Source organism: Lagopus muta, chromosome 14, assembly GCF_023343835.1.
Source record: "Lagopus muta isolate bLagMut1 chromosome 14, bLagMut1 primary, whole genome shotgun sequence".
NCBI classification, from domain to species: domain Eukaryota; kingdom Metazoa; phylum Chordata; class Aves; order Galliformes; family Phasianidae; genus Lagopus; species Lagopus muta.
Genome location: NC_064446.1, coordinates 4353870 through 4375237, shown reverse-complemented (window position 1 = coordinate 4375237; position 21368 = coordinate 4353870). Strand labels below are relative to the sequence as shown.

At 39.9% G+C, this 21368-nt stretch overlaps 1 protein-coding gene across 7 annotated transcripts in view; it reads right to left on the bottom strand.

Moving 5' to 3' along the window:
- The window catches only part of SLIT3 (slit guidance ligand 3), a 513774-nt gene that overhangs the window by 49552 nt on the left and 442854 nt on the right, over positions 1-21368 (bottom strand). For all 7 annotated transcript variants that reach the window (XM_048960347.1, XM_048960350.1, XM_048960348.1 and 4 more), the window contains 2 exons: positions 17965-18089; positions 2732-2829 (listed from right to left, as the gene is read on the bottom strand). In XM_048960347.1, the coding sequence (XP_048816304.1) occupies positions 2732-2829; positions 17965-18089 (223 nt within the window). The remainder of the gene's footprint in view (positions 1-2731; positions 2830-17964; positions 18090-21368) is intronic.

Below are 21368 nucleotides of genomic sequence, written 5' to 3'. Positions count from 1 at the left end.
GTGCTCTTTGGTTGTCCCAGCAGAACCCACTCCTGCAGCAGTCGCAGTGACCCAGTGCCCTGCTGCTGGAACCCTGGCAGGTCCTGGACACAGCGGGCGAGTCGGGCTGGAATCTCAGTCGTAACATCGAATTTCCTGTCTTTGCCTGGTGAGCATCACCACCTCTGCACTATTTAAAAGGTAATTTTCTTGTCTAAAACTACAGAAACTTGAGAGTTAAACTGCTTGGCATTTCATAGGCAGGGAGTTTTGGCTTAAGTTTCCTTTTTAAAAGAGTAAAGATTTGACAAGTTTGGCAGCAGAGCTTGTGTATGAATGTATTTCCCTAGGGAAGAGAATATACAGAATATATAATTTCTTTTACAGGCCACACAACAGAAAAATCCAAGAAGGCCTCTCATGAAAATGTTTTTGACATCCACTTCCTCACAGCCTATAATCTAAGGCAACATTTTCCCATCTTGATGAACACAATTTATATGCATGTAACTCCAGCTGCTGCCATCCACTGGAGAAGAGACTTCCCGACAAAAAAAGAAAAGAAATATATATCTCAAAATGCTTCTTTTTTTTTCCCCCTTCACTGTTTCATCCCCACTTCACACCTTCTCTAAGACATGCCCAAGCCCCACACTCTGCTCTTCAGAGCAGCATGAGGCCAAGGATGCTTTAGCGGGCTGACTGCATTACAAACATGGTGCGGAACTACAGCAGTGCATAAGCTGAATATTCAATTTTATGAAGCAAGATTTTGACAAGATACGGTTTTATAGGTCTTTTATTAGACCAACTGAAACTATATAAATAACTATAAAAGCAGAAATCTTCCCTACAAAGCCCCAAATGTCAAGCAACACAACCACTCCTGCTGTTTCCCAAGAACCTTGAAACCTACGTCTTTCTGGAACAGAAGCAAAGACCCTGAAAATGGAAACTTAATGAGAAAAAATCAGAAGCAGCTTTCATTTTGGGTCAATCAAAGCATTCTTTTTACTTTCTACCATAGCACGAAACAAAGCTAGACAAAAATCTGAACCAAAACACAAACTGAAGTTTTTTGCTCCAGTGTTACAGATACTATCAAATGCTTTACTGGCACATTTTTACTATCAGATAAAATTTTGCAAAATGAGTACTGAGTGACATAATATGATGCAACTTCGCAATAGCACGATCTGCTGAAAATTGTCTAACCGCTATTACAGGAGGGTGACCCAAAGGGAACCTGAACTGAAGACCAACAGACCATTATTCCTCTGAACAGAAACTGAATCTGTACTCCAAATCCTGCTGGGGCTGCTAGCATCAGAATCAAAAAGAAGGATATTAGATTACCAGAACAGGATAGAGGTTTTCCCAAAACTAGAGGTGACCATTTCTGTGCTATGGACTGCAGAATCTCCTTGTCTCACCACCATGCACCAACACAACTCTACGCATGCATCTGTATCCAGAGGATGTGCTGCTCTGCTCACAGTTTTGACATAGCTGCTCAAAGAGGGTTGCCTTGATCCCACCTACAGGGCAAGACGGGAGCTCTTCTGTGCCTCGTTCCCATCCAAGGGATTTAGGAAATCAAAAAGAAGCCACAGTGCTTTGCTGGAAACATAAAATTTGTTGAGCCTTTAGCTGGGGGCTGGATGGCACATTTCCAGATCCCCCTATGCCCTTTCAGTCACTCAGTCTTTCACCTGGTTCCGTCTATTTTCTGAGATAAGAGGATATGGGTTTGCTGACTTGGTTAACAAACTTGGTTAACCTCATCTGGAACAGTCATAATTACAGCTGAAAGCAAACTGGAACTAAAAATAAATAAATAAATAAATAAAATCACTGGTGTGACTCCTGCTTACCCCATTTATAAACCTTGTATTACTGTGTCTCACTCCAGCTGTCATGAAGAGGAAGCAGTGCACAGGAGAAGACACAGCAGCAGCACGAGTAATGAATATATGCATTTAGAGATGAGACTTTCATATATTCTGTTGAAACATCATGGTGTAATTTTGCACATATTTTGAGCAAGAAATAGTATAAATATTGAGGAGGAAATCAATGAAGATTTGAAAAATGGCTTTTTGCAAGACAGTTTCTAGCAACTTCAATGACAACTAGTGGCCAAAACCTGAAATCTGTAATTTCATAGCGGTAAAACAGGACTTCAGGGTGCACAAATCTCCCATTAACTGCATGAAAAATGTCTGGGTTTCTCTTGGAGTCTCCCAATCTAAGCTACATTTTTCTTATAGGGGAAAACTGAAACCCATGATGTCCAGCTATAAAGGCTACTGTCTTGCAGGCATTATGCCCAACAAGATGTAGCAATCTCTTCATGTTTTTTAATTGTTTCTTTAAAGCCTGTTTGTCTACAAGATGCAGTATGAAAACATTTTGCATCTGGTTGTCAAGCAACAGATGCTTATTTTACAAATAGAAAAAGGGGTATGCATGAGTTTGATATGCCCTGAGGAAAATTAGCATACAGATAACACAATACAGATCAGGCAGACTGCTCAAAATAGCTCTTAGAGTATAACCCATTATGAGACAATAAGGAGATCTGTTTCAGAGGAAACAGTGTGTCACCAATGAAACCAGATTAAATTTTTGGCCTGGCAGATAGAACTGTCACATGCAGCAGCTTTTACAAAGTACTCATTATACTTCATTAATGTAGTGTAGAAACACAACTATTTTATCATCTTGCTTTAAATGAACTTTGTGTTACTACCTGAATCCATCTTTATTTGCCTCGGTGAGGTGGCAGGTCCCTCCATTCTGACATGGATTTTGAATGCAAGAATTAATGGGCACACTGCAGTCCCGACCCTATTTGAGAAAATTTAAAAGAAAAAAAGGTTAGTAAAATGCATGTCATCTGAATCACAACCTTTTGCTCCCTTACTCTATGTGCGGCACCACTTAAAGGAGAACTTCAGATGTGTTCTTTACTGATGGGCAGATACATGTATCACTAAAATGAGGATCTGGGCAGGGCACTTCTTCCAACCAATGGGACTAGAGGGTATCTTGGTGTCATTTAAGTGTCAAGATACTGGTTAACTCTTTCATTTTATTATTTTAAGCAAACAGCTGGTTTTATCATTACTCCAGCCCATTTTAATCCCCAACATTAGTTACACTGAAAGGACTGAATCATGGCCAAAGGTAAGCAGAAGCCCACACACAGTCAGCACAAGACCACGTAATCAACCCTCATTTACCAAGTGCTCAGTTAAAAACTGTAACTGTACACCATACTCATTACTACACATTGTCAAAACTAAAAGAGGGAAATCCATTTTTATTCTGAGAGCTGAGTTTATCTACAGAACACACTGAACCCTGTTTGAGATATTAGCATTGAATCAGCCTCTTCTTAAAACTCGCCCTAAAAAATACATTATTTCCAACTGAACTTCACCAGCTTGGACAATATCCACTGCTGCCAATTGACTTTTTATTTGGCTTTTCAAAGCCTAGACATATTTATCTGATCATTATATTCTACTGATTAGAAAAAGCTATTTGTAAAATTGCCAAGTACATCAAAGAGGTTGTTCTTTCCTTTCATTTACTGTCACAGTAGGGTAGAATAGAGACACCTGAAAGTCTGACAGCACTCAAGGGATCTGTGCAATCACAAGAAGTTCAAGAGATCTCTGCTTTTTCTATCGAAGATCCCATTAGCAGTTGCCCTCTGCCAGCTCATCTACTGGAAAGCTGATAAATGATTGCAATCAAAATGAGAAAAATATCAAAGGAGACACACTCATTCAGTCAGTTTTGCTGGGGTTTTTGGCTTTGATTTAGGAACCACTATATATACTGTACTTCAGAAGAATAACAATGGTATATCTATCTGGAAATCCACACAGAGGGCAGATGTCAGCCCAGGACACCAATTCATAACAGCTGTAGCCTTCACTTATCAGTACCAAACACCACACTACCACTGCCGACCATCCTTGCTCACAACACTAATCAAAAGCCACTCCTTTCTCCACTGCCTTTGCAACAGCTTCCAACAGTTCCCTGACTTTGAATATCTGGTATGATGTACAGCAGGAGGGAGCACTAAAATAATTATTTCTGTAGTCTCAATTTTTGTAAGATTGCTGTGTTGTGGAAATGGAACGTGTCAATGCTTCAGCCATATACCTGCACCTGAGACCATCAACTGTGAGTACAGTTTTCATCTTTGAGGCTTCACTGCTCTCACTTGCTATATATCCATATTACAAATAGACAAGCCTAAAGCTGTACTTGACAGATATCTAACAGTGATTAGCTTGCCTCAGGATGGATACAGTGGGGTTAGAAAAGGCACAGAAAAGGAGTATAAAAATGTTTAAAAAGGTGGATATATAGGAGAATATACAACAAAGAACAGGACTTAGTCTGAAGAAAAAAAGCTGACGAGAATGCTATGACTGAGGTTTACAGCATAACAGAACTGGTAAATGCAGAATTTGTTACTCTCTCAGTACGCTCCACAGCAGAAGAGGAACAATGACTGATATTAAAAGATAAGCTTACTACAGATTAAAAAAAAAAAGAAGTTTGCCAGACTATGAGCTTCTGGGAATTTTGTAAACACAAGACTGTAAAGTGAGATAGTATGAAAGCCATTAGACAAATCCATAGACAACAGATCCAAAATAGATATGGAAGGCAGTCAGCGGACATCGGCATCCCCAGTTGGACGATGGTGAGTAGTGGGGTAATTGGAAAGAAGTGCTGACCAAGCTTGTGTCCTTTCCATAGAAATCAAAACACGCTGCTGCCTGCACTACAGGCAGAGAGCGAGCTATGGTAAGCACACCACAGACCAGACTGGCATTTCTCATGTTATGACAAAGCTACTTGAAAGGCTTATTCCATTCTGAATAAGAAAAGGTTCCCTAGCTTTGTTTCAAAACCTCCAGAGTGAAGACTGCTTGACTTACTGTATTTTAAGGGAATAGCTCTCATGAAAACCACAGTAGGATAAATTTGATCCGTTTGTCTATGGCTGAGCATCAGTTTGGGAATTCTTGCTCACCCCTTCGAGCTAAGACCAAGTAGGCTGGTCAAATCATACTAATAGGTCATAACTGGCCACTTCTCTCTTACACTATGCAGTGACCACATGGAATTCTTGCTCAGCTCTTGATAGGTGCCCCTGTTTCCAATGACGTGTCCAGTCTGGGGGTGACAAACTGCTGGGACAGGGACTGTGCTGGTTCTGTGACAGCTCATGCTCCGTGCATGCTTTCTGTTCAGTATTATTATAGCAGCCATCTTGTCTCTGGAGCGCTCATTTTGAAATTGGTACAGCCTCATTAAGCCCCATAAAAACAACAAAACCATAACAGCCACTAAGTGTGAACCGTGAACTGCTCTGTAGAGTTCATTTGCTCAGGTCTGTCCACATACAGTGCCAGGCTCCCCATGTCGCATGCAGTTCAGCTCCCCAGATACTACTGAAATCTTTAGTATTCTGTTGGGCAGGACATACTGCCACTCACTGTGAGAAAAAATGCAATACACAGTAATTATACCTTTGTCCAACAGCACAGAGGGGCTTTGTTACAGAAATGGTAGAAGAAACTGTATTTTCTGTGTCAACCACCACTTCCTCCCAGCACTCCCCAGAGAGATAAGCTTTGCATTTTAAAATTTGTGTAAATACAAAGAAACAGGGACATCCTTTTGCCTGGTTAAATCAGAAGAGAAACACTTCCGAACAACAACAGAAGTACCTGGCTAATCCCCTGCCTCACTGCAAGTTCATTCCCCAACTGCAGCCGTGCAGGCTGCACGCAAATACCTTGCAGAAGAAGGTTCTGCTTCATTTGGACTGCATTTGCCAAGCAGCCTGTGCTTCTCCATTTGAAATCCTGAGCCCCCCAATGTCTCAGGGAAGATTTGGGAAGTGTCAAGGGAAGCTCACGCAGGTTTTATTTTGGCACCATCCGGCCCACAGCACTTGGCAGCCATGAGCCACGCAGCATTAGCCCTGATCTGCTGCTGCCCCGCTGCACCAGCGCCTGTGTCCGTCCATCTGTGTGTGCTAACTTCACTGAGCCATCCTCACGGAGCTGGAAGATGCAACCTTTTGTATTTGTCAGACTGCATCCCTGAAGAACGGATCAGTTTACGATACTTCATTAACATCAGCCACTTCTGTTTCATATGAGCCCTCCACCATTAAGATATTAAATCCTTTGCAGATAAACGAAGCAAGAAGTAAAGCAAATCACAGCATTCATTTTTTTCTGAAGGTTAATAACGCAGTTGAACACTGTATAAAACAGTTCCCATCATTTCTGTGGTATTTTTTCAGATTATCTTGAATATTCTTGTAAAAATGTAATAAATGTTAAAATGAGAGCAAGACATTTTCAGTCTCTCACTGACACATGAAATTTGTGATGACTTGGACTAGGCTCTCATTTCTTTGCTGAACTTGGCTGAATTATTGGCCTCAAGCATCACAGAAACCAAACAGAATGTGTTGCTGAATCAGACTTAATTACAACACTAACTTGCTATCTGGCTTTCGGAAAATTAAGAGTCTCTGAGTCAGTTTACTCACGCTAATAAATGAGCAAATGCCACCTAATCCTTCACTGAGGATCTTCTTCCCTCAGTTGATTTTATCAGTAGCACTTTGAGAGCCCACAAAACAACTGCAATTTCTCTAACACTGGAGATTATGATAACCAAAGGATTCCAAAAGCAGAGAATCTGCAGAAAAAATTGGTACCAATAAATCTATAGCACAGCAAGGCCATTCTGTTTCTGCATGAGACTGTCACTACTCATGAGAGCCCAAAGATATTTTAGAAACATCTTTCAAAGGAATAATGCAGTTCCCTAGTCTCAACTTACACAAAGGCCATTCTTCCTGGAAAAGTGGAATCACTGTCAAACATCACTTACATTAATTTATTTCTGCAGTGGAAAAAACACTTTGAAATACATTCCCTAGAAAGAAGTGTTCTTACAAATGAGAATATTGTATGTTTGCTTCAAGGCTGAAGAGCCTTTTAATAAAGCCTGAACCAGAAGTATAGGCACAGCCTGTGTTTCAAGGACAAGAAAGAAAACATGACTGCCTCAGCAATCCACAGCAAGAGGATGAAGGTCCCTCTGGGTGCAGTATTTTATTTCTCTCTAGAAATTAGCTTCTTAAGCTGTGATAAATTTTTATCTAATCTGATAGGAAAGCATCAGATCCAAAACACTTAATAGAATTCCCTTCATTTTTCATAAAAAAGGAAAGCACTGCGTGGTGAAACACAAGATTTCTGCCACTGAACAGAGACACAGATGTTCCAATTCCAGCTGACTTCTAAATTCTAAAGTACTTCAGCTGGTTCAGGCTGTAGCTGAGCTTCTCCAACTCTGCATTTTCAGTGCATGAGCACAGACTATCCACCATGCTTGAAAAGTGTCAGCTCTTTCATACTCAGCAGCAATTAGCCATACTGGGCACCAGTGTCTGTACAAGCTGTTGCTCGCTGCTGCTGTGCCAAATTCTGACCTTTACAAGTACCCAGTACTGGAAAACGTTACATCATGATCAGCAAAACACCAAAGAAGTAGCAGCAAAAGCTAATTGGGACCTCAGCAGAAAGAACAAAGGATAACATAATCAAAAAGCACCTTGATACCATTTCAGTCAGGTGCAATGACTTCTTTAAAATTAATTTTCATGGCTGACAGCTTTGTGCAGGCTGAAATCTTCATTCAGACCTGAGCTCTGCCCACTCCAGAGTGATCCTTCACCCCTTCTAACAGCAGCCAGCACAGAGCAGAGGCAGCAGCACAGCGTGCCAAAGGTGTGGGGCAGAAGCTCCCCGGAACTGAAGGCTCTTGCTGCTGGCTGCACTACAAACATGATGCAGTCCAGGAAGGAGACACCCACAAGTGGACACAAGGCTACCTGGCTGCAGCCATCTGAGCACAGGGACACCTCTTTGCAGGTAATGACAGCCTTGTTCAATGGTTTTGATGTTTTAAAGTATGCTGGAAAAAGAACTGTAGAAGAAAAAATACTGGAATTCATTTAAGTTGTTAACAGTGTAGAGTGTTATTTAGATGGTATAAGCAGAGAGCGGATGGCAGCATTCACGTGTTGAGTAAAAGTGCTAGACTAAGACCAAATAGCTAATAGAGACTCCAAACGAAGCAGCAGGACATTTTCACAAACAACTGAAGTACCATGCTCAAGGTACAGCTAAAAGTTTTAGGGAAAGAAATAATAAAAAATGACCAGCTACAAAGATACTCTATGCCAAACCTAATCCCTTACATTCCTACCCAACTCTGTCATCCAAACATTAATACACGTGTCCAATTGGTGTCCTGGACAAAAGCTAACAAGTACTCATTAACTGAAGGGAAAAGATAACATAAATGTGCCTCATGAGGGGCTTAAAAGGAAAATTCACAGAAGGTAAACTGAGATGTACAGCATCTTCTATGAGTGTGCATTCAGAAACGCTATTTAAACTTGAAGAATCTCCTCGCTTCAAAATGTTAACCTCTTAATATTGTGAATATTGTGAAAAAGAATGGACACAGCCACATACATAGCTTTGTTCTGCCTTAACAGAGCCTGAAAAGTTTAAACTTTAATTACTTACATTGACCGTTTGAGTATTGAAATGACATCTGCATAGGTCAGTGGGACTTGTTCAGACATTCAGACCTACACAGGTCTAATAGCAGAACGAGGGGCTAAGTGTGGTATGTAAGCAAGGCTTGATTCCTGGTGCTTTGTATAAAAGAACGAGGTGAAACGCAATGAGAGGAGAGAGGGGAGAACACTCAGAAACAGTAGGAGACACAGACACCAAAAAAATTCAGTTTAAAATCTAGAATAGCTTTTTGACTTGAATTTTGCTTCTTTCATGCTTAAGAAAGTGAGAATTGAAATAAAAGGCTCTCTTGAAGTTATGGCATTCAGCTACATAATAAGGTACAAACTCATGCTACAGTCTTTATCTAGTGGCATCTTTAACTGTATCTTAGGAAGGACTCAGCACTGGGATTCACACTATTGCCATTTTAGCAATGAAACCATTTGAAACTGATTCCTAATTGATTTCACTAAAATAAAGATATATGTAGACATTACACGGTGATAATCTGCATACAGTAGTCTGAAGTTCTTCAACTGATCCAGGTGGTACTGTTTCCTTATTTATGCTCTCCCTGGCTGTGAATGTAATGGCTAAGCCTCAATCTGGAAAAGATGCAGATGACGCTCATTGGCAAGGTCAAGCAGCTACAAGAGCTGGCAGGGTGTATGTTAGGTCCATCTGCTTAGGCACATATACAAATTATTTGGCAAAACACGGGTAATATCACAGTAATTTTGGATCAGACTGCTCTTAGATTGCCAGGTGGAAGTAGAAAGATTTTGATCATCTGTTGTTTGCAAAGAGGTTATGACTCTCCTTTCTGAATGCAGACCTTGCTACAGACATCCACCCCGCAGATGCCTCTAGCTTAGCATACTCACCGTGGTTATGAATTTACTATTTCTCTGTATTCTTCTGTCACAATAGGGTAATAAAAATGCCCCTTCTTGCATTTGCTGTTTACAAGTCAATCAATTTAACTTGAAAAATTAATACATTTTACCCATTTCTGATCTTGAAAAAAAAAAAAAATTAAAATGAGTTTGAATTTATTTACACAATTATTTTTTTCCTAAATTCATTACTGTTTCTGTACAGCTAATCTTACACATTGACACAGAAACATGACAAATCCAAACACTGTCTGCAAGCATTGTGAAAAACAGCATTTGCTACATTATACTGAAGTTAAATAATAGAAGAGATACTGATATTACTTTTGTTGCTGCATCCCCCACCATTTGGCTGATTTAACTGCCTCTGAAAACTTTCCCAGCATTAATATCTGAAGCAAATATACAGATAATGGTTACTTATATCCCATCATCCTCAGCACTGTATAGTTATCATCTTTGCCAGTCTAGCTTCATCTGGCACCTGATTAAACAATTGGGCATGGCAACAGCACTTCTTAGTGACTTCCTTGTCCTTGTTAATAAATCACAATTGTCAATTTATAGCAAATTAGGCGAACTCTGCTCTCTTAAGCCTCATTTTATTTAAATCAGTAAGATTTATGATCCTCCAGAATATAATACACTTCCCATTACCTCAGTAGCTAGTAATTGAGAGTATGCCTGTCAAAGTGCAAGGATTCATCATATTATTTTCTAAAAGCTCTGGCTCTTCTCCGAAAATTACCAATGCTCATTCTCAGTGGACATCTGAGGTTTACTTTGCAAATTTTGATGTAAATTCTGATTGTCCTTCTAAATCTCTCCTAACGTCGACATTTGGGTTTCAATGGTCTTTTGGGTTTTCAATCAATGACAAAAGATGTGTCATCAATCTATCACAGAGCTGATTCACATAGCACATATCTGAACTTAGTCCAGAGGTATAAAACTGGATGGAGCAGGTGCTCCAGAGCTTCCAAGGTTGATAGATCAGCTCTGTCTGATGCAGATCACTGTGTGAACACGAAGAAGAGAATGATCAACACTGAAAATTTGTGCATGCGTATGAAAGAGAACAATGTTTTCAGTACCCTTAGAAAACCAAAAGGCCTATTTATTTTACAACACTGCAGTGACAGTAAAATCCTTCTTCTCAGGCTATCAAAAGCCAGTGAACATGAACACTGGATATAGAGCTATAAAAACATTTGTATAGAAAACACAGTCCATATTAATAAGAAATAGGGAATTAAAGAAAATGCAGTAATTGTATTTTAAACTTATTACTCAAGGCAACGGACCTGTGCTTAACTTTTAAGAAACCGAATACAGAACATGTCTGAGAGATGAGGAGCACATCACATGCAGAAACTCAAGGAAACCTACAGTGAGGAAGGGCCTATGTGATTAAAATACCTCCCCAAACCACTCAGTAAATTTCTGAAATAAAGAAAGATGATTGAAGAGCCACAGTCACATAGTGAAACACCAGCAAAGATTTCTCCTGTCTTTCCAGGATGCAGCATTTTGGTGTGGGACAATTCTGTAGTGGTATTTCAGTATAAGACCTTTCATTTCTGTAATCTGTTTTGCTTGTGAAAGCTGTGTAAGGCTTCCCCTACAAGGAATGCCCATCCACAAGTACCAGCAACCCTGTCTGGAATAAACCAAACCATAAATCAAATTATGACAGTGGACTGAACTAATGCTAACAGAGAAAAAACGTTTTCTAACGCAAACAAATATGCAAACAATTTTTTCTCAGATAACTAAAGAAATCAAACACGCACACCATGGAAATGAGCAGTATCATGTCTAGCACATACTCCAGAGGCTCTCAGAAGCTCAGGGAAGGAACTCCCAGGCTGCAGGGATAATTGCTGCCCTGCACTTGCTGGAAGGAACCAAGAGCACACAGCTCTGTGCTGACTTTAGCAGCAGCAGCACACTTACCCCTACACAGAAATCATTCTCTAGCTAGTCTGGTATTTATATCATTTCAATTAACAAGAAAGAGTTTACTCTTACATTATAAAGAAAGTTTTCTTTTCATCTTTGCCTGCTTACAGGAATTTCACCAATCCCATCATTCCCAAAGGGCAAGCAGTCTGGCAGGGCAACCTCTGTTCATGTTCTCTGGAAACAAAAGAAACCCAAAGGGCACATCCTTACTATGGCCAACCTCAAGAAAGCCTAAAGGATGACAGGTGGCAGACAATCACAGGGAAATCCAACAATAAGGATTTTCAGCTGTGACCAACTACTTCAACTGATTCAATTATGTGGAAAAATTGCGGGATGCTGAAGATCAAGAGCTGGTTAAAGAGACCTTGATTAAGCAAAGTTATAGGAACCAGTAATCACCTGGATGACAGGCCACAGAGAAGGAAAAACTGTTATTTAGTGTAACAGGACCAGGCAAACATAAGAAGAGCCTAAAATCTAGCCTAAAAGCCAATAAAAAGTTCTGTACCCTGGGAAAAGATTAACTGAAAGCATGGTCTCTCATGATATTTTGTACTACATCAAAAAAGCAATAGTAAAAACAAAGTGGGAGGAATAGTCCTCACTGCCAAGGGAATGAAAATGATGATGCCCACTGGTGGGTATGGCTTACAATTCAGCTTAACTTCACTGCTTAGCTCCTTCTCCTGAATAAGCAAAGGAAATGCCTGAAGCTGCTCAACATCTGCTTTCTTGCTGCCCTAACACAAATGGAAATACTTCTTTAGAGTTGGCTTTATTATTAAGAGCCCTCATTAGGGCATGCCAGAATGCATTATTACATTTTTTACGGGGTTTGTGGTGGGTGTAAGCATGCCTCGCCGCCTTCAGCCAGGCAGTAATCCCTCCTTAAGCCTTTCATTTTTATGCTCTTCTGGATGCATATCTGCATATCTCCATTCTCTTTAAACCTACTAAAATAGCAAGGGCAAACAGAAAGAAACACAAGTCTGATGCACAGCAAGTTTTAAGGAGGAAGCACACAGGAAAATACTGCTATTTCTTCTGTTTTTTCCCCCATACCCCCAGGGAGCATTAGATGAGATTACAGCCACCCACTGCTGACACTGGTCCTTGCCCTGAAAATTCATACATAAATACAGGTCTACTCATTTTACATGGCCACCCATTGCCTCACATCCCCAAGGGCTTCCTGCATTATTTTACTAAGAGTGAAAAATGCTTCTTCAACATTCGTTAGGAAGTATTTTAAATATGGTTTGAACAAACAAATAAAAAGCAGAATACCTCAGATCACACAAACACACGCTCCCGGCAAAATTATCACAATGAGAGTTCACTGCAGAATCAGCTCACAAAAACAGTATTGTGCCATGTCGATTTCTTCATATGAAAACTTGGCACTGAGCTTACATTCCTACGTCTGTCCTCCCAGCCCTGACATTGGGAAATAAGAAAGCCAGGAGAGCAATACATGAAAGCAAAGATGTTTGCTCTCCCATCCCACATGGATGAGGGCAGGCTGGTTTATGAGTTCCTTCCAATTTTCCTTTCATATGCAATTGCAACTCGTGGCTTTTAATCTGTGCACTGAATTATGTATATGGGGAGTTATATGACAATAGCTCCGAAGAAACAAAAGCAAGAAGATACATTTCCAAGCCTAACAAACAAGGGCTGACATGGACTCTCACACAGCTGGCATGCATCAGTAGCCAAACCCTCCACTCAGTTAGTTTCATAAAACCCCAACCAAATCAGCATTACTGAGAAACTGGCCCGCTGGAAAAAACTTGCACTGCCTCAGCCTTGTGGTGTAAGAGCTTCCCAGAACAGCCGGACATGAAATAACATATGATATCTACATTTTAAAACCCATTCTATGTTATTACTAAAACAATCATTATCCTTGGTCTCCAAGAGGTTATTCACATAACATCAACAGGGTGAAGAACAAGTACAGCAAACTTTGCTTGCCCACACTCCAAGCAAATGCAGGACATGTGCACCCTCAAGAGAGAATGACATGGCCAGAGCAGCACTGAGCCCATGCTAATAATATGAGAGGTCTGCAATGATGTTATCCACCTATCAGCCCTGTGCTGAGCAGTCAGAGCTTCTGCCTGGCTACATCTGTCTGCTGGCACCTCAGTCTTATCTGCGTACAACATGTGACAGACACAAATCTCACATATCCCACAGACACTCTTCTGCTCTGAGATTCTCAATTTCTAACCCTGTTTTCAGGGACAAAATCTTGGCGCGGAGGGTTGGAGGGAAGAAGAGCCAAATTCCTAGCAGAAGTTTGGAGCCAGCTTCCTCACTATCATTCTGGCTTCGCTGTAATGCCTCCCACCACAAGAGTCTGGCTGCAAAGCATGTTGTCTCTCCAAAGCCCAAGAGCTTTACCCAGAATTTTTCCAATTGTATCTGTCACTCTGGATGACTGGAGAAATTGGTTGAACCCTCAGGATACTGCAGTGCTGCCTGAGAAGCCAGGACACTGGCTGAACTCACCAAGGAAGAGAGCTGGGTGAAATTTACATCAGCTCTACCACAGACACACCAGCATCTGTTGCCCAAAGTGTGGACCATGTGAAATACTGATTTTACGTCTCCTCACTTTCCATTTCAGACAGCTGTCAGCAATACCAGAACCCAGAGATGACAAAAATCTTTGCATCCCAGCAGCTCAGGCTCCCATTTATCTGAGTAACCAAAGAGGCTGTGGCAATGCCTGGGCAGGCAATTCATGGCATGTTCCACGTTGACAAAGTTTTTTCATTTCAGATAAAACACAGATGTATTTTTAACGCTCATTCCCCATTTCTACAAATAATTCCATCTTGAAGAATGGAAACATCTTTCCTTCATTTGTTGTTACCAACGTTTTAAGAAAATAAGTGTGAAAAACATAAAAACCAGCCTCTCCACCAAAATAATAGTTTAAAAAAACAAAACAAAACAACAAAACAACAAACCCAAAGAGTATTTCCTGAGTACAGTGGCAAAGCACTACATTTGTTTTGCTCACCTTAGGTTTTACTATAGCTATTCAAGTAAATCCTTTCTCAATGGCTTATTGATTGCAGGTTTGATTACTCTGTTGAATTCTGACATGCATATACTTGACAATATCAGTGAAGTTACAGAAAAACTACATGCTGTAGGATAATGAATTAGCACAGTACTGCTATCTATTCACCAGCTGCACACATACATTCATGGTGCAGATGGCCAGCAGAATTCAAAGCAAAAGTAAGCTTCACTTCTCCACCTGTAATCATACTACACAATCTAAACCACACACATTATTTAAATAATCATTCAAAGAATGCTATGGAGAGAAAAATAAAAAGCAAACAACACAACACTGGATAATTACACCTACACCTGCGTTTAATCTGAAAACACAGGTTTGGTAACACAAACAGACGTTTCCTGCCAGAGCACCCTGGGGCTCCAGGTGGCACAGCCCACACTCACCTCATGTGGCACTCTCCTACTAGCTCTGGGGCTCTGTCCCCAAAGGAGAACTGCAAAAAACACTGTTCAACCATGGCTTATCTATAGCCAGCCCCATTCCTAAGAAAGCAGACGTTTCCTTCTGTCCTCATCAGATGGAACCACCTGGCCACTGGCCTCTCAGCTCCTCATCAGTTACCTCCCTTTGACGTTCACTCACACCTATCACAGGCAGCATTACACAGTGCTACAAGCCCCATAAAGTATGCATTCAGTAGGAAAAACATTTTTGTGCTCATGAAAAGTAAGAGATCAGACCATCCTCGGTGTAATAGTAAAAAAAATTGCACTGTCCAATTTGCTATCCCAGTAAATGGCTGAAGTTCCTGACCCCATCAAGCACTCGTTTGGTATCTGATTGCTCGAGCTGCTTACTGCTAGCTGGCCAACTGTTTTTTTCTGAAGGCTTGTATGAGGATAGGAACCCCAGAGAACAGTCTGTAGCTATCTATCCCTTCCCAGAGAACATTTAAAGCCTTTATCTTATTTGAATGAGTTTACATTTGGAAAAAAGAAAAAAAAAGGTGGGTTTTTCACATTATTGATATAAACTCCTCCACACAGGATTTTTTAAAAGTCTACATCAAACAAGGAAAAACAAATGCTGAGAGGGCAGATTTAGGGCAATTTATCAAGGTTTGGGAAATGGCTTCCAGATGGAGAGAGTTGTTTGCTGCTGGCTGGTGAGAAGGAAGCAAGGTATTGTTATTGAATTAGCATGAATCTCTGGTGGAGAACTGCGTGGTAGATAGAGTGCTCCTTTCATATGGTTTGCATTTGGACCTGTCAGATTTCATTTTTACTCAAAAACCTGTGGTAAAGACAAAGAGTTCATTTCTGCTTATTAAATTTCCCCTGATTCTCCCCATGCTGTTATCCAGTCTCTATTTTTAAACTCTATGCTAAGTGCCATGCCTGGGTCTGTTTGCTCCATGCCATGCTTGGATGATAACCTGGTGCTTACAAACACACAAGTGGTTTTGGGTTTTGCATTCACACACTGCACGTCACCTAAGAAAGTGCATGAGAGAGGAGAAAAGTTGGATGCCCTATGAGATGTTTAAACCGAGTTCAAGAGTTTATCAAAACCTTTCTAAGTAAAATGATGTACTGAGGTCTAATGTACATTAGAAAATTACTACTAATAAAACTAGAGGATTATTCTTGATTATTCTTTGCCAATAAATCCTTCCTTTATAAACATGTCTTCTATTAATATAAATGCATGTATACTAGTGGATTTGCTAATACAGGAATATATAAAACAGATAAAATAAGGGCAAAGGAAAGATATTCTCCTAACCAACACAATTGTACTCTGAATAACCCTAGCATCTCTTCCAGCATGTGTGCATTACAGAGTAAGAGATAAACAAAGATTTATGTATTTTCCTGATAGTTTAGAAAACTTACTTTTGAAGTTATCCTAGGAGTCGCTTAGCCGCATATGAGGAATTTAACCTAGTTCATGTTAAACATCAGATTAGAGTGACCATTAATCTGTTAACCTCCGGAGATTAAACAGACACAGCTTCCCCATCATAAAGACAAATCAATTGTTACTGACTAGTTAGTTTTAGATAAATGAATGTTTGACAATGTGGTCTTTTAATGTCCTGGAAAAACTTCAGGTTGACACGCCAATAGGTAGAAGGATTTTTAAGGAGAGGAAATTATCAATAGATTTTTCATTTTAAGAGAATTTGTATTTTCTTGAGTACTAGACATGGGGGCATTAGAATGAAAAAGCAATGAGCTTTACATCTTCTCTCATCCAGTGTTTCAGGGATTCACCACAATGAGTCTATGATCAGCAATGTACCTTGAGTAGATACAGAAGGGAAATGGTGATATCATCAGCTCCAACTAATTCCCAAATCCTACTTGGAATGTCCGCCAAGGTATCTGTGCCTGCTTTCCTTATATATGTCTGGTTATGACCTTTCTGTTCTATAGTTCTCATTACTCTGTTTTATGAACATCTGCTTTAACTAACCAAGACTCTGTAAGAAATATCCAATAAGGTAAATAAAATCACAGTTTACAAGATGCAACTACTTCTCTGCCCATAACATCCCATCTAGAGCCTGTGAACAATCATATGCCTTGTTTATTACTTACATTTAATCCCTCAGCTTCTTACTATTGAGCTAGGTTTCCAGAGTAATCAATTCTGAAAAAAATTTTTGGTAGCCTTAAGCTGTCATGGTGCAGTGTTAACAAAGGGATTTATATATCACTACTGAAGGAATGGCATTACTCAGTGATGTCGTTTTCCAATTTTTGTATCTGTTATCTAGAAACAGACACTGCACACTCACAACAGTACGTCTAAGAATTCCACCTACAGAATTCTACATTTTCAGATCACTCTACACACAGTACTCAGAAGTCAGAGACAGTTGAGCTTGTAGCAACATCTCTGATCAATTACCACTTTACTGCTAATCAATCTGTGTGAGATGGATGCAAGCTAGCAAGTAGCCCACCCTGTTATTGTGGATGAAACTGTCCTCGATTCTTATCTGAACTGCATGCCCTTTAGCATGGCAGCCTATGAAACAGCTATCTTGGTGTTCGCAAATAAAGAAAAGGAAGATAAAATCAACTGGCCATTTCGTATAGATATCTACATCACAGAGAATGCCCAAGGTTGGAAGGAACCCCTGGAGATCATCTAGTCATGCGCAAAGCAAGGTCAGCTAGAGCATATTGGTCATGGTACATCTGTACAGTCATGGCACAAGGAGAAAGAAATGCCTTTCCCATTACACAGGATAAAAATCTGGAGAACAGTTGAAAGGTCACACACAATCTGTTTGAATAAGGCATCCGTTGAACTAAGCTGTCTGTACAATTGACTTCTCATGGTCCAACAATTAGAAAGCAGAAGGGATGAAGAATACTTTATTGCTTTTCATGTAGTTCACTTGTAGTCATACCTTGAAGCCAAAAGGGCAGGTGCACTGATAAAACTCCACTGGATCGTTGCTGCATGTCCCGTTGTTCTTACATGGATTGGAGAGGCAGGGGTTACACTTGGACACAACACTGATATCTGCTGGCTCTGGAAGGGCAAAATACAGTGTATGAAGAGAGAACTGGATTACAGAATTAATACTTTGCATGCTCACATTTTTCCCTAATGTAGCATTCACCCTGTATTGGTACACATGCACATGCTATGGGTGCAACGTTACACAACAGCATGAGGGATTCTCAGGGATTATGAAGATTTTAAGTACTTAAATCAAGAGCTGGGTAACTTTCAACATTGCTTATATTCTCCTGCACATGGAAACATCAGCTCTGAAAAAACACACTGGAAATCTCCAGAGAATGGGATTATATATATATGGCTTTCAGCAATTCTTCCTTCTCTTAGTGCTGGAAATTCTGCAACAGCAATCCCTAGGGAACTATAACATGTCATTTCTATGGCTGGTAACAAGAATGAAAGTGCAGATGCAACAGTAGAAATGAAAAACATGCGTAAGAAAGATTCAGTTAGAAGCTTATGGGACTGTTTAGGTGCAAAGTCTTCTACCATCCTTACTTTTAATAGAGTTTAAAACTTATTTTCCTCCTGTTCCAACCGGAAGAAAGATCACCAACATTCAGACACCTTGGCAAAGTGCAACAATGTTAAACACACAAATCTGTAAATGCATGCAGGTAAATATGCATGTCCATTTTTTAAACTCGTAATAAGCCATACTTTTTAAGAGATTGGTGATACTTGTGCACAAGCAGGAAGCTGAACACAGACCAAAACAATATCAAATAATTTGGAATACTAAATCAACAAATACTTTGTTGTTGATATCTTACAGAAAGTTAATTCAGACTGCTAAGTTTATGGTTAAGAAAATGGTGATTTTTTAGTGGCTAAATTTCAAATATTAATGAGTTAACAGCTTTTACACATAAAAAATAAAGCTGAGCACTTCAAAGGGGCTTCAATTATATTTGACAGTAAAGGACCTAACATAACTTTATCTCATTTTTAAGGTAATACATTTTAAAATCTCTTAAAATTAATCCCATGTGATTCAGAGTGGACACAGGCCTTCTGTTACTGAATGATAAGAGATAAGCAGGAGGAAGTTGTGATGCATCCTCAAAGTGGAGAATATAAGCTTACATCTGACATTAGAGAGCAGGTAGAGCTGTAGAGAGCTACAAAGATCAAAGATGAAAAGATCTCCCTTTCAGTCAGGAATTTGCTTTGGGCTGTCCTCTGTGAGATGCAAACCCACATTATTCACTTTGAATACCAGCATGGCACCTACACGGGGTTAAGAAAATCAGAGAAATAAGTACCAAGGAGCCTCAGCTGAAAAGTGCCTGCTGTATAAAGGCTATATCCTGATCTCATAATGATGGCAGGGTCAACATGGCTAATAAAAGCACAGTTAATTGCAGAGCAAAATGCATCATAATATAAAAATAAACAAGAAGTAACAAATCCAAAAAATGAAAAAAAAAAAAGTTTGTTGTCTTCCTCTTCTACCTTTGGGTTGTTTTATGTCTAACTAAATGTCATGCATTTTTAACTTGGAGTTAGAACAGGAAGAGGAAATAGCATTTGGATTTCTGACACTGTTGGCGAAGTGCAACAAATGTGAGCTGCTACCCTTCGGCTCCTCCCAGAATGCGCGCAGGTGGCTGCGCAGGGTGTTCAGGAGAGACAGCAATGTTGGTCTTCAACTCGATTTGGAGGTTATTGAGCCAGAACTCATTATTTATTTATTTTATAATACACAAACATACATTTTCCAGTTATTCCTATGGCACAGATCAAAGCTAATCAATATAGGAGTTAATGAGAACACTGTTAGTTCCTAGCACTTAAGTAGTTCATTAGTTTGCCCTTGGGGATTTGGTTTATAAATTCATACAGCAAAATGCCCTCAGTCTAGCACATTCCTTTCCTCTACTGCATCACTAAGAGGGCAATTTAATAAAAAACAGAGATGGGTTTGCATGACTTCCACATGACGTGCTTTTATTTTCTTGGCTCTGCTGAGACGTAACCTTCTGCTCAGTCACATACTAAAAACGTGATTTTAACAAGAATTTGCTAAACTACTTATATGTGTATATGTACAGATTTAAAAGCTACTGGAAGCCACAGAGGATATCTGTGCACAACCTTTGTACAAGCATATCGAGGTCCTGTGCTCAGTGTGGGATGACACCTGCAGCAATGACCCAGGCACTTTTGAGGTGAGTGACATTTCAGCCACCACTGAGCCCCCCCTGACCAATGCTGGGGAAAGGACTGAATCTACATAGTCAGAAGTATGGACATACTATTGGACAATCCGTGTTATCCCACAGATAGTGTCATTCTGCTGCCACAAGCTTGTGCCACAGCTACAGCTCAGCATCTGTAGCTGAGAGACCATGCAGCTGCAGCATGAACTGAGGATGTACCATCCCTGTCACGGGGTGCAGGGTAAATGTCTCCAGGCTAAGAGTAAGTGTGTGCTTCACACTGTAATAAATTTTGTCACTTTACCACTAATGAACATCACTCATGTCCCAGTGGAACAGCATGAGGAGTACAATATTAAATGTGCACATGGGAAATAGGTTCAGTTACCATCAGATTACAAAATCGTGCATTGCTTTTCAAAATACATGCATTGCGTTGAAAAAGGGTGAATTTTACTAGGGCGTGGAGCTTCTTGGAGTATACTGAAACTCAGTCAGACCATCAACAACATCTGCCTGTACAAAGACTGCATCTGAAACAACTTTTTTTTCTCCTTTCATATTGAGATAAAGCCAGCAATGGAGACAGCTAGGCCAGTAGAAAGCCCAACAGTTTTCTGGAGGACCTAACTAATATTTATATAAAAATGATACAGCTGTTTTAACAGTCAGAATCATGGACTCACTTATCTTCTGCGTGTTTTGTTTAGAGAGAAAGTGAATCTAATTACTGATACATGACATTTTCAAAATGAAAAATGCATTGGCCTTCTCCTCTTGCATTAAACTTGTTTCACACAATCATTTTCTTCATTTGACTTAGTGTGAACAAGTACATTATTTGGTATTTTTACCATTTAGGGAGTAATTGCATTTCACATTTTAGGGACCACTATAAAGTCTGCAGTTATGATGATTGTAGTCAAGAGTTCTGGTAATTTTGAGAAAGACATTTCAAAGTAATTAAATTATAAGATTACAGTTATTAAAAATACATCTAACAGGCCATAAAATTGACCTCAGGCTTGGCAACCAGTGATCCAAACCCACTAGTGGATATGCAGATTCTGAAGTTTCTTTGACTATGACTTGGTTTGTTCCAGCATCATCCATTATGAGGATACTT